The sequence below is a fragment of the Chanos chanos genome, chromosome 2 (assembly GCF_902362185.1).
Source record: "Chanos chanos chromosome 2, fChaCha1.1, whole genome shotgun sequence".
Classification (NCBI taxonomy): Eukaryota; Metazoa; Chordata; class Actinopteri; order Gonorynchiformes; family Chanidae; genus Chanos; species Chanos chanos.
This window is the reverse complement of record NC_044496.1, coordinates 9,296,486-9,310,777: the sequence shown is the minus strand read 5'-3', so window position 1 is coordinate 9,310,777 and position 14,292 is coordinate 9,296,486. Positions and strand designations below refer to the sequence as shown.

At 41.2% G+C, this 14,292-nt stretch overlaps 1 protein-coding gene across 1 annotated transcript; it reads left to right on the top strand.

Annotated features, from left to right (window-relative positions):
• Positions 1-254: 254 nt before the first annotated feature.
• adamtsl5 (ADAMTS like 5) lies at positions 255-12,570 on the top strand. Its single transcript, XM_030794173.1, has 13 exons — positions 255-288; positions 2,436-2,508; positions 5,177-5,322; positions 5,530-5,590; positions 6,118-6,223; positions 6,343-6,470; positions 7,714-7,837; positions 8,695-8,778; positions 10,620-10,783; positions 10,981-11,194; positions 11,729-11,857; positions 11,996-12,067; positions 12,236-12,570. The coding sequence occupies exons 1-13, from the start codon at positions 269-271 to the stop codon at positions 12,568-12,570; spliced, it is 1,656 nt and encodes a 551-aa protein (XP_030650033.1). The 5' UTR covers positions 255-268.
• The last annotated feature ends 1,722 nt before the right edge of the window (positions 12,571-14,292 follow it).

Genomic DNA, 14,292 nt, shown 5'->3' with positions numbered 1-14,292 from the left:
ACACAATCCGTGAGGCAGACGTTTTTGAACTTCCTCTTTTGAAATGGATGCCTCACATTTAATTTTGTTAGATTTGTTTAAAATTGGGATTTAATCTAAGCAGATTTTTCGAGAGCATGGATGTGCTTACCATCAAGTTCACCAGCCAGTTTGATCACTTTGAACTGCGGGATCTTACAGTCTTCAGACTGTATTTAATCAGATGATCCAACCTGTCCAGAAACTTTGAATGAGTTGTATAATAATACCTAATAAAGAGAGAAGTACTATGCCAACCTCATATACCAGGTAAGAGATATATGATGCCATTTCTACTGTTTGTTTCTCTGACGTTTTTACACTTTAAATAATCACCCACTGCAGACTCATGCTCTGTGGGCTACTGAGGGCTGTTGTTGTGGTGAACTCGTTTTGTGCTTTCAGATAAGATCATAGTGTATAATTAATTTAATTTGATCTGGATAAATGAACACTCTGCCATTTCATGGTTATTTATGACTGATTATGGTGTTTAATCGATACTTTACGGCTTGTCGTTGAGAGATAAAGTGTTTGTCTCGGCCGAGTTTTTCAGTGCCAACTTTTAACCAGATCACTCACCGTCTTCACATAAAGCGGTTCCGTTTTTTTTAGACAGAGCCACGTGTATTGTATACATGCAGAAGCATACGTTTGTACGTGTGCAGTTGTACTTTGGAGCAGTAAGACGATTCTTAATGGTAACCCTGGATAAGGCTCGTGGATAAACCGAATTGGGCATGATGCTCTAAATAGCGGATGGCAGGGCAAAGAAGTAATATTAATGAGATATGATGGTGTTCGGTGTTCATGTCATTCAAATACACAGCAATATTAATATTCATATTAAGTCAGCTCTTAGTGGTTTGCTTCTTCACTTATTCTAAATTTATTAAGCTACGCTGTGCTTCGTTTTTGCAAGGTCTGCTTAAATGAACATGTGCCTTGGTGTTAAATTTTCATATGGTTTCAGCTACAGGTATAAGTATGGTTACCTTAGCGATTTCCACTTCATTTTTGTTTAATGTACACAGTTGAATCGTCCCGTGAATCATGAATTGTGTCATCATTAGTTGCCTATATGGTATAACAAAACCTGTCAGTAGACCTCAGATGGTTTAAACTTTTACCTGTATTATGTGTTTGGCAACTGGGAGAATGCTTAATTAAAAATGAGTAAAAAAAAACGTAGTTTACGTAATATATGTTTCAAACATGTGACCGTCTGCATAGATGGTCCAACTATATGGAGGTCACATTCCTTTTGAACAGTTTTACAGAGTGAAATATTGAGTTTACCTAAATCATAAACATCATGTTTACAGTTTTGGACGTAAATACGTCTCCTGTGCGTCTCCTGCCAATGTAAACAATGTGGCTCAAACAGCTGTAAGTATCATGTCCTAACTCTCAACGTATGTTTTGGTGGGTCCCCCTTGAACGCAAGAGCACAGGTGTTGAGAGATTTCATTCAGGTTGGATTCACACACAGTCCCTGAGTTGCTAGGCTCTTTATGGGAAAGGCACGGATGTGTGTGCATGTGGGAGATATGGATCATTTAAACAGACAGGGCGGCTACTGCCCTGGGGCGCAGCTAAAGAAAGCCTTTTGGCCCAGTTCCACAAAAACCCAAGAAAGATAACGATTAAGAAACGAGAAAATAATTATGTTTTTTTTTTTTGTAATCTGATCAAGGTCAAGAAGAACTGAGTACTTTGAAGCTTAAGAAAACAGAGATTAGCACTCTTGGCGCTTTTTTCTTTAACATCTTCCATCATAGATGTTCAATAAACACAGAGGGAGAACATTGGCAAGAAGGGGTAGAGTGGTGGAGTGTGTGTGTATATGTGTGTGTGTGTATATGTATGTGTGTGTATATATGTGTGTGTGTGTTGTGGGGGGTGTGCTGACGAGTTTCTTGGGAAACACTTATTTGATGAATCAGTTTTGTTTGTGTGTGTGTGTGTGTGTGTGCTCAGTGTTCATCCCTCTTGTGCACAGGGTTATTCTCAATTTACACAATTACTGACAGGGGTAAAAACATTTGAGGATATGCGTGTAAACATCTGTCTATGAGTGAGGTGAGTAGACAGAGTGTTGTGATACTTTGTGCTGGAAGTCTGCTGAATACTCTGGTCAGAGAGAACTAATGATCCTAGGGATGTGCAAGACCATGCCTGACCCATAACACTTCGCCACTGCACCCTACCATCAGGTCAGCAGGTCTTGCTGGGGTATTTGTTGTTATTAATGGTAGACCTGTGACCTAGGGGCAAGACTCCTGTGTTAAATGAGCTTTAAAGTGTCTGCCCCCTTTCCCTCCGCTGTGCTAAAATTCTTGAGATTGTGTGAGTGTAATTAACTGATGCCGGTTTTGTTCTTTGCCTCTAATGTTATGCGTTGTCTTTGTCTCTAGGCAGCTGTCTGTGTGCCAGTCTTTCAGCCTTGTGGTTCTGCTGCTTTTCCCGGTTGTCCCGTTCTCTCATCCCGTAAGACAAAACCATCTGTTCTCCTTGAAGACCATACAATAATAAACACACTAAAACACACACCTTCAGCATGCCTGTGGGGAAAATTCCGATTCTCAGCATCATAATTTTAATTTTTGACAATCAGTTTGTTTGATCCTACTTTGCTTAACCTGCTTTAGATCTGTTGGCTGTACTTTCATGAACAGTTGTACTAATGCAGCAGGAAATATACTGTTAGGCCTGTGACATCGCACTACTACACTAAGTGGTAACACTTCATCAGAAATTCACATGCTCAAGTTTAGAAATAAGTTTTAATCTGTAATTACATCGTACTGTCCGCGATGTAGTCTTGTTCCATAAATATAGTTGTATTTTGCTCACTGAATAGAAAGAGCAACTTCTAAGATAAGTGGTAATGCATAACATTTACTGTGAATGTTCAGATCTACTGTTGAACTGAAGTAAAAAACATTTTCCAGTGACGTTTAAACGTGAGTGGATTGAATTGTTATACCACTAAATGGAGAGATGGTATGTTTGGATCGCCTTTCTTTCTAAAGCTCTGCTCACCTAAACTGCACTGAAGAGTTCCACTGTCAATGCATCAGCCTGATCTCCTAGAACTGGTGAATTATTATTTAGCAGAGCACAGTGAAGGATTTTGTAGGAGTTCAGCAAGATAAAATCCAGCTGCTTCTTTTTTTTTTCTCTCTGTCTGTAAAGAGACATAATACTCCTGGGATAGAGAAAGACATGAATATCACCATCATTTCTGTTTTGCTGAAACAGTTGGAGTTTGTTAAAGAAAAGTCTGAGCCTCTCTCACAGGTTTTCACAGACACTGGCTTTATCCAGGAGTAAACTTGGCCAGGTACTTTAATGTGAATTTACTGAGCTCATCTGTTGGCCCCCACACAGACAGTTTCTTCATTCCTCGAGGCTTAACTAGTCAGTCGACCCATATTAGTGTCATTCTGTCTGTGCTTGTCTTTTGTTTTTCTTTTTTTTTTTTCTGTTAAATTTAAGGTCAGAAATGTTTCACTGATCATGCAAAATGCTCCATTATTCAAATCTATTCTGGATTCACTTTGCAGTGAAATCGGCAAGTTTGTGCAAAAGCTAAACCACAATCGCGTCTCAAAAAAAAAAAAAAAGAAAAAAAGTACACAGTAAACACTTCTCCCTGAATGTTGCCACGGGGGAAGCTATCACTATAAGGTCAAAAGCCGATTTCATTAATCTGGCTTGTCAATTCTCCCCATGTCTCTCTGTTATCAACACTAATTTGACACTGTGAGGCAGTAATGAGGGCAGTTCCAGGTCACAGTGGGATGGAGTGTGATGCAGAGTGATGGAGCGCTGTCATATAGCACAGCTGTGTTAGTGAGGTGCCAGTCATGTTCAGTCTGTCACACTGAGGTGCAGGCTTTGGTGTGAGGCCATCTCACGTAATTTTACTGCCAGTCAGACAACTGCCTCTTCTTTTTAATCTATTTTACAATTTTTTTTCTCTTCCATTTTTGCACATCCAATCCCCTGCACTATAATAAGTTCTTGTTACTGTTTAGCCCCTATGCCCGCGAAGGAGGATACATGCACCCTCTGATACACGTGTCATCAAGCACCACCTCTTTTCACCTGCCAGTTAACAAGTGTTTCTATGGGAGCAAAAACCCATGCTGTTTCCCTGGGTTTGCCTGAAACTGTGCAAGTATCCGACTGATGCTCAGAGCTGCTACAATGTGATGACAGGCAGTATACCATGTCCAACTGACTTTCCCAGAACACCATCAATTGCTATTATTATTTTAATTTAAAATTTTTTTTTTTTTTTTTGCGATGCTCAATTCTGCTGATCGTAGTGCTTAGGACCTCAGTATTGATACTCAAAGTAATGTACCATCGGCTCTTGACCAGAACACAACATGTCGTCTAAGAGGAAGCTCTTTTAACCCCGACCCTATACGTAAATCAATACAGACTCATTTGAACTGAAAACATATTTGTTTTCCATGCTTATACCTCCTGTAAGTCTTGAGAGGGTTAATGTCAAAGAACACGCATGACTTTTTGTATGAAAGACAAGTAGGAACATTGCCAGTTTAATACACCTTGAGGGGAAATCTCTGGAATGTGTATTCATAAATCATTTTATATTGTTCCTGTGTCTTTTTTACTCCCCTAGCATGGACATGTGTGTTCCTAAAATTAGATGTGTGTTATGAAGCAGATGGTTTTATTTTTAGATCAAAACAACTGGTGTCCCTGAGGCACTATAATTGATAGGCGCAACAGGACCCGTTATGTCCACCACAACTTCACAACAGCCCTATCACCTTTACATACAGTCCTCTCACCTCTGAAATCTGTGAGCCACTGGAGGACGATTAAAGACGCTGCTTCTCTCTGGTCTTGGAACAAGGCCGCTGTAAGATGTCTGAATATGAGGGTAATGTTTTTCCGTGGCTGACTGCTGTTGGCGTTTGTAATCATTGACGGTGAATCTTGAGGTAGAGGGACGAAATGATTTACCGTTCTGAGGGATGGATGAAGGATTTGTAATCACGGAAATGTCAGTGGCATTACTCCTTGAGGGAAGTATCTCAAAGATCAGGGTGATCAGACACTGATAATCCTCTGTAATTTGTTACTGGACTTTGATAATCCTTTTACCTGGCAACAGGCTCAGTGGGGAAATGCGGGGCAGCCCCATCGAACCCGACGTCAGCTGTTGTTTATGAATGAGTGGGCGCCCTGGAGCGGCTGGTCTGCATGCTCGCGTTCGTGTGGGGGAGGTGCGGCCACTCGCACACGCACCTGCATCACCAGGTATGGAGAAGGGTCGTTACCCAACACCAGTTTGTTCAGCTTGATCTTTGCCAGACGCGTTGGATAAAGATCTTTGGATGATGTGCCGCACACATGCTCCTAAAATGTTTAAAGTGTCGATTACAACCTCTCATAGAAGGAGAGTGGTAATTCTTCGGTCTGTCTTATCACAGATCTTCAAAACATACTGAATTATTTCTCTTTCAGGAACCTTGTTGGAGGGCCATGTTCAGGAGATGGGAGACAATATAAGATCTGCAACACAAAGGTTGAACCCTTCATGTAATATCTTATTTGAATCTAAATGTCTAAAGTATGGGTTTAAATCTGTCCAGAACTTAAATCCAAACACACACACACACACAAACACACACACACGCAGAGTTAATTTAGCTTTATTCATTTCTCTCTTGGATGTGGTCATTAATTTCATTGAAGTAACAGCTTATATGCTAAATGATTAAAAACCATAGCCCATTGTTTTGGTATTCATTTTTGTTGAGAAAGTATTATTATTACTTTAATAAAGCTCTCTGAAGTGCACTCTGGGGAAACAGAAAACCATGCCAACAACTCAGTGTGAGTGTGAGTGTGACTGACAGTGCAGTCTGTGTGGGTGCCAGTGAATGTGTCAGAAAGAGAGAGTGTGTGTGTGTGTGTGTGTGTGTGTGCGCTAATGAGGCAGTGATGGACTGAAGGGGTTTTACTTTGTGAGTATGTGGTTGTGTTTGTATGTATGTGTATGTGTGTGTGCTTCTCCTGCAAAGCACTGAGACTATGTGTGTGTTCTGTCAGGAGTGTGCAGTCGGCTCCATGGATTTCAGAGAATTCCAGTGTAAGGCCTTTGATAATCGACCGCTTGTAGCCGGCAGTAATTACCAGTGGACAACTTTCCACGGAGGTCAGTGAGACATGCTCTGTATGACTGTGGTGTGGGTAGGGGGTTTGAGGCATGACTGACAGTGAACTGTTTCACATCCTAATGTTTTTTTTTTTTACCACTCCCTTGCTCTTTCCTAGGTTCTAACCCCTGTGATCTAAGTTGCCTTGCACTGGGGCACAATTTCTACTACAACTTTGGGCGCGTTCTAGACGGCACACCCTGCCAAACTGAGCCCGGTGGTGTTTGTGTTAATGGTCGTTGTCTGGTGAGTGATGTCAACTTCACAAAATGTGCTTTAACAACTGTAAAGAATGAGTGAAACAACATTAATGTTCATTCTCTGTGTGTGTCCTGATCTTTAAGTCTGACTGCTTTACTCAGGGGCTCCAGTTCAACTGACCCCCCATCTGTGAAACTGTTTATTCATCTGTGCTACCTTGGCTTTTCAAAGCAAATTCAAACGCTTCATCTCAAACATTTTTCTTGTGATTTTTTTTTTTCTAATAAGTTTCAATACTGGGTTGTTTTGTGCAGGTATGTCAAAGATTTATGTTCTGTGAGGTCAGCTGGTTGATGAAGCTATTCAAGATCAGAGAGCATTTCTGGTGGCCTACCCACTGCTGAGGAGTCTGAAAACATTGAGGAGCCCAGACAAAAACTGTGCCAAACATACTGTGCATTGTGTGATACACTGTGCATATGTGTGTGTGGTCTGCCCTCTCGGTGACTCCTGGGCACAACAATAGGTTATTTAGTATCATTGATTCATATACTTTTTGGCACAGAGAGTAACAAAGAGAAACAGAGGGTGGGGAGCGTAATTATGTGCCCCTGAGTTGAGGCTGTCTGTTCCGACCGAGGACTTGAACTCCCGTAGTCTGGCAGCTACGGTCCGGCACTTGGTATTCACTCCAAAGAACCAAGGCTCTGGTACACGGCCTCCTCATGCATATACCTCAACTGAGGGGTCAGAGTGAGAGACCTCTGTCAGTCTTCAGCTCGTCCTTTGTCACTGCGTTTTCTTTACTCCTCTCTGGTATGCTCTCATGTAACTACTTGCAGACCGTGATCCTCCGCAATCAGCGGGACTTGAGGCAGATACGGTCCATTTCAGGTTCCCTTTAGGACTCTGCGGAATCTTAAAGAGGGGGTTGTGCTGGCTTCTCCTTTGTCTGTGTTTACAGCTTAAGATATCCCCTGTCTGTCTTTTTGAGGGCTGTCAGAAAGCAACAGCTAACACAGAAGAGCATTATGTTGAGGAAATGTGACCATCGAGTAGTGTCGAGAGAGAAAGAGAAATGGACAGTGCTCTGTTTATCATCACCTTTCATGTCATGGAAAATCTGGAGGGTTCCGTATAAATATCTGAATGCTATTTAAATGTAACAAGCTGTTCAAGGTCTACATTTTGCTCATAAGCCTTGTTGGATGGGCTTCAGTGTCTGTAGTGTACTACGGCGAGGAGGGGCTGTTATTGGGTTTCTAATCCTGGTGTGTGTGTGTTGCAGAAGCCAGGCTGTGACCTGATCCTGGGCTCTGAACAGCAGGAAGACGCCTGCATGGTGTGTGGTGGGGATAACAGCACCTGTCTCTATCACCACAGTGTATACCAGATCAACGAACAGGATGCTGGTTAGTCATACTGTAGACCTAACACATATCTCATCACATGTGAACTATGTATATTTTAACATCAGAGGGACTCGTATAAAGAAAAAAAAAAGCTTTGATATTCAGGAAAGGAGCAGGAACATAAAATGTAATGTTTGTCATTTCACAGTTTAAGCACCAAGGAAAGAGGAGAACCAAATTATAAGTCTCTGAAGTCAGGTGATCTGTTTCAATGGTTAAAACCTGTGCTTTAGCTGTTCTTTAAATCTACCTCAAAACAGAACAGCGCAGAGGGCAACTAAACTTTAAGGTCTGGCAGCATGCCATGGAATTCCTTACCTAAGTGGTTCCTTTAGGACAGTGACTCAGAGAACACTTAAACACACACACACACACACACACACACACTCACAGATTCAAACACACTCTAACACAGAGCACTTCCAGTGCCTTATTGAGTTTTAACCTCTCTCTGAGACTGTGTCCTGTTTACATGTGTGAACAGCTCTCAGCATAACAGTCCTGATTTTCTGAGGCAAAAACAGAGATAAGACTTGTTTTTGTTTGGGTGTGTGAAAAGCCTTGGTTACTCCTCTTCTACAGCTGCACTTTTCAGAGCAGATTAACAGACCTCATGCTACACACGTACGGTCCTTTATGGTGGATCAAATGCCCGCAGACCAGGAGACCAGGGCCACAGCCCTTCGGTTTAGCTCCTCAAAACAAGAGCAAACCTAACTTACAGAGGAAAAAGATCATAAAATCAGTGTTTAGTCTCACTAAAGCGTGGCAGTAGAGAACAGGACAGATGTGATCTGAGCAAGACCATGTTTTCTCGCTCATAGTTCTGTGGTCTCTAACCATTAATGTCCATGCAGGACCTCTGGGGTACAATGAAGTCACCATGATCCCGGCTGGAGCCACTCATATCCGAGTTACTGACAACAGTAGGAACTATCTGGGTGAGAGCACTCTCTGGTCATGTTTTATCTTTTCAGTGAAAAGTGTCGTATGCGATGGAACAGCACTCATGACGTAATAGCGAAAACCTTCGTCTGGTTTTGTCCCAAAACGTTTTTTTTAAACATACAAAACACCCCGAATTCAGAAAATGGCTGAGTAATTCATGTGATTTGATTAAAGTTTTAGTTGATCCATTTTTTAGATCCGCCAGGTCACTATTTTTGCTTTTGTTGCGTCTGTATATGTTTGAGTATTAGCATCCTCTTTCTCCTTCCTGATTTGAAAATGGCCATCTTTCAGTGCATTTTATATTTGATAGGAAGTTAAGTGTTCTCTGAAATGAACTCAATCATGTTCATTGGTTTGTTTGCGTTTAATTAGAAACTATGTTTTTTTTAATTAAGTACTTTTAATTACTTCATTATTACACAACAGTTAAACAAAGGGCAAAGTTATATTAATGCTATCAAGCTCAAGAACAAATTCTTTGCCAAGCAGCAAGTGACTGTGAATTGAATGACTTCCCTGACTTGCCTAAAATAGCCATCAGCTTTCATCTGTTGTTCTGCAATGTGGACCTAACACAACATAGGGTTTGACTGAGTTCCAAAGGCTGGAAAACACTAAATCAGTTTATTCAATGGCACGGTCATGGTCATCTCAGACACCACAGTTCCCCTTCTTTTGACTGTAATGCTGATTTATTGTCACAAGCTCCCCCTCCAAAATTTCCCCAGATGAGCAGTTTCTGCTTTTTTAAACTCCTGCTGTCAAAGAAAAGCATCACCAGTCTGCACTGTCATCATTCATAATTTGCAAGATAACATATTAAACTGTTACAGCAGCTGGAAGTACTGAGGAGAGTCTGTGAATCATTGTTTGACAAAATAATTTTACAAATCGTTTTCTGATGTAAAACATTTGCAGAGAAGGTCCCAGTCTGTGTTCCTTTTTTCTCAGTGTGTTTGACTTTCAACTTGAGGTCCTGCCAAAGGGTTAGAGATTATTGACAATCAGGGTACTCTCTTGCCAAGGTCTGCGTTTCAGGAGATGTAGACTCAGCCTTTCATGGATTTATTATGACAGGTTGGGAGAATGTTGAACGGGCCAGAGAAGACGATTAACTGATTCAAGCACCTGTATTATATGAATATGATCATATCTCATGATAGACTCTTGCATGATCTTGAAGAGCTGACATATTTTAAATTTTAGTTTCCTTGACTACTGTAATGAACTGCTTAAAACGACAACCACCCGACCGCTGTTTATTCAAAATGTGGCAACTGGAATTCGGGGAGGGAGAGAGAACACATACTTGTTCTCTTTTAACGTCTTTGTATCCAGTTATTACTACATCTTTGAAACAAGACTCAAACCCACAACTCTGGTTACCAGGCCGTTTCCCTTAACACTACACTATAACCAGCATAATCCAGTGCATAGCGAAGAAGAATATACCAAACACTCCATAGCAAAGGATTTATATTATTCATACATCCCCTCCAATTTAGTAAGCTGAGTGAGTGGTTTCCTGATTGTTTCTGAGTAGGACTTCAAAGGAGAATTCATGAAAAACATATTAGATAAACACATTAATATACACTGATATATACAAAGAGGGAGAGAATGGATTCTACAACCCAAACATCCACTGACCTCATGAAATGAGAGAAAGCAGTTTCAAAGTAAATTTAGAAAATCAGGTGTTCTATAGCAGAGGTTGTGCTTTTATTGATTTATAATGTGCTGTTTTTTAGACACGTTCAATGAAGAGAGATACTGTAAGTGGCCTGGTCTAAGAGAGAAGCTTTTTATTTGTTCTCTCTTCTCTGAACAGCCCTCCAGAATGGCCGCTCTCAGTTTGTCATTAATGGAAACTGGAAGATCAGTGTTCCCGGGGAGTACAGTGTAGCCGGGACAAAGCTTGTGTATCGGCGCTCTGCTGATATGTGGGAAAGTTTTGAGGTTCCGGGCCCCACGCAGGAAGACCTACACATCATGGTTAAGACCACCTTTCTGAAGCACTTTAAAACAGAATGAACGTAGTTATTCAAAAAATCCCAGGGTGTCTAAATTTAGTAACTCTGGTTTAACTATCATGGCGTTTAGACTTGACGACGTTTATAACCTCCTGTACTTGCAAATTCCTCTGCCAAGCTGTGGCCCTTAATCATTATTTGGTCATGAAATATTTGCAGGTGTTGTCCACTGATAAAAACTCAGGCATAGAATATGAGTACTGGCTTCCTCCAGACCGATATGCCCTGTATCATGGGAGAAGAGGCCAACTTAGGCAGCCTCACCATACCTCAAGCTTTCTACCATGGGAGCTACCTACTACCACTACAACCACAACCACAACTACGAGTAGACGTCCTCCTGTTACTACTCAACCCTACTGGGGTGAGTACAGTTTGCCTTCTGAGCTCTCAAGACGCTGCCACAGACTTCGTCAAAAGTTGCATACAATCTTCTTTCCTACAGATTGATGAATACCTCAAAATAATCCGTGACATGCTGGTATCAACTGGCGTATGCAAATAGAAAATAATGTTTTCTTTTTGTAACCGAAATATCGATGAATATTGAGTGTACGTTGATAAGGGGGGCAAAAACGGACGTTTTTAACGCAAAAAAGTTGATATGTTGCAAGACGTTTCATACAGTAGTGGACCTTGAACTGGAGTAGCTTAACAGCTTGGTCCCCGATGCATTTTTATCTGTATATACATGTCTGATGGTACAGAGGAATGTGTGCTCTTGGCCACTCCTGTTTTATTGCTGCTGGGGTTGTGTGAGGTAACCTAAAACTCTGATATGCCCTCAAATGATTACCAGCCTGGCTGAAGTTTCTTGGATTTTTTTTTTTTTTTTAGTGTTGCCTGAGAGGAAGTTTTCCCCCCAGTAAAACTGTGATTTAAAATGCTTGGTGGTCTGGCCTGACAGGTGGCTGGCCAATCAGACGCTCTCAGCACCAGCAGCAGCAGCAGCAGCAGCAGCAGCAGCAGCAGCCTTTACCTCGCCTGGAGAGAGATGAAAACCGCAGGAACCAGCTCCCTCAATTGAACCGTGCAGGTCAGCCCAGTTCCAACATCTCCATCCTGCTCTTTATTTGAATAACCGATTGTCTGATCAGTCATTTCACTGATTTTTTTTTTTTTTCGGAAAGAGTGTCGCTGATGAGGTCATTGTTCTTGATTGTTCTCCCTGAAGGTCAATGTGGGAAATGCAGGAGGGCTCGGGGTCGAGGAGAGCGGCAGAGACAGTATTGCGAGAAAGACTTTGGTGAGTCGCTACTTAAACTAAAGCCCCATTGCATGATCCATACCTCATGTATTATACATTAATGTCTTGCAATTTATTTCGTTCTGACATAACTGTACCGCTGACAAATTGAAGCAAGTTTTTTTTTGTTTTTTTTTTTTTAAAGCAAAGTCCATTTTCCCATATCAGTTTTCAGGGCCAAAATCCTTGGGAAGGTGTACCTTGGTGAAGAGACCCGTTACGACATTCAGATCATCCACACTTACCGTAACCGTTTCCACCTGGAACACCGTGAGTTCCTGTGGGCGCCCAATGTTTGTGACTGCCCCCCATTAGAAGAGGGTCATCAATACGTTTTGATGGTCCGACGGCACATTAATTACGAGCATACCCTCAATCGCATTTTGCTAGAGGAGGACAGCTATGCCCAACCTTACCGGCCCCGGGAGGATTCTCTTTTACGCCCCCTAGAGGAGCTTTGCAGCAATAAGGGGCCCAGGATTGCTGGCAGACCCAGAGGTTAGAGCAGAGACACATGTACACTCTCACAACACTGTGCACTTATGAAGTTCAACTCTCATTCCCACAAACAGAAAAGAGCACGTGCTCTTTTCGCTGGCAACTACCTGTCTCTGAGATTACGGCGGCGAGAGAGACCGAGAGAGTTCAACCAAATCTACCAGTATTGGTTTTCATGGACAGTGATGACGCGTCGTATCTGGGTAATGGTCAGAGAAACCCAAAATCTACCAAAGATCATCTTTTAAAAAAGATAACATATTAAGCACTTTAGGTGGAGACGTTTACCTACCTTCGAAAGGCAAGCACCAAAGAGAGGAACAAATATGTAATCATTTATGTTTTTCTGAAGTTACGGCATAAAGTCACTCTACCAGAGAGAGGTGTGAGATATTTATATTTATCATGCCTTGCTTTTTTTTCATTGTAATGTTTTTTTTTTTAAATTATATTTATATTTATCAGGATCATTAGACGCAAATTTGCATTTACAGGTATTGCTTCTTATATAATATTTTTACTATCTATCTATAAGTTTTCCACATTTGATTAAAAAATATTTTAAATATGGGGAGAGGAACTCAGCTGTATTTTGTTCAGTGTGTCTTAGCCCATTATAAGGCTGTAGAATGAAAAATAATTATGAAAAATAATAATGAAGAACTGAGCACGAAATGAAAGTGCCTTGTGACACTAAGAAGACTGTCCTAAAGCTGGAGAGATCTTTTACAGCTCTCTTCATAACGCTGTGTACCATTGACACATGGGTACCAATCCGTTTCCACTACTACATTCTCTCTGTGTTGATGGAACCAAAAAAGCAAAGTATGGAGAGTTTGGGGGTTTTGAAAATCAGATTCCCAGGTCCCACATTCTCTAAAGCCAACTATGTTTGCTCGTGACTCCTGACTACCCTGTCCATGATGTTAGCTTCTGTGTAAAGAGGATAAAAGTGAACAGAACTGATTAGCAGTGATGAGACTAAACTAGTTGATCAACTGGATTTTAGTTAGTGAAGGTAACTACATCTTTTGTTTGAGTCAGTTACTACACCTTAGACAAATTCAGTTGAATGTTACCCAAGTACTTTCCATATGTTTATCTTTCTTCCCAGTGAATGCACTCACAGGCAAATGTTCTGTTTTTTGTTAAAAATATATTTACAAAAATAACATGACATAAAATCTTCTAACTTAAATGTGTCATTAACTTTTATACACTGCTCATTACTGGCCTAGTAAATTCATTAAAGAACACAGCTTTCACTCCCTGTGGCTTTGAGGGGATCCTCCCTGAAACATATGGCTTTCACAGTCTGAGGGCCACAGATCATAGAAAGCTTTTTTTATTTTTGATAGAAAAAAAAAACATCTAAACCCTAATATTTAATTAAAGTCAACTGACAACCGCGGCAATCCGTTAAGAAATATCTGTTGAACAAATATAACCACATCTTTCACATGTGCAACGTTGCCCACCTCTTGTGATCCTTTTGGCAAATTTTAAGCACTTTCCAACCTATAGACCCCAGTTTGTTGAACATGGCGTTCGGTGTCTGAACGTCTCATTAATGTTTTAGCAGGGTTTCAGTTAGTCACACTGAGCCCGACAGCAGTAGAGCTGTGTCTTCTGGGAATCTGTTCTTCGTCACTTGGAGTTTAAAGGCTTCCCACGAAGACAAGCTCCCACTTGTCCGCTCATTCCCTGTCGTTGTTATGGCAGCGGTG

Excerpts from the sequence above, each read along its gene's own strand:
- adamtsl5 (XM_030794173.1), top strand. The coding sequence starts at position 269 with ATGCCAACCTCATATACCAG. Across the intron at positions 2,509-5,176 it reads TTGTCCCGTTCTCTCATCCC|GCTCAGTGGGGAAATGCGGG; the intron begins GTAAGACAAAAC and ends ACCTGGCAACAG. Across the intron at positions 11,195-11,728 it reads ACCCTACTGGGGTGAGTACA|GTGGCTGGCCAATCAGACGC; the intron begins GTTTGCCTTCTG and ends CTGGCCTGACAG.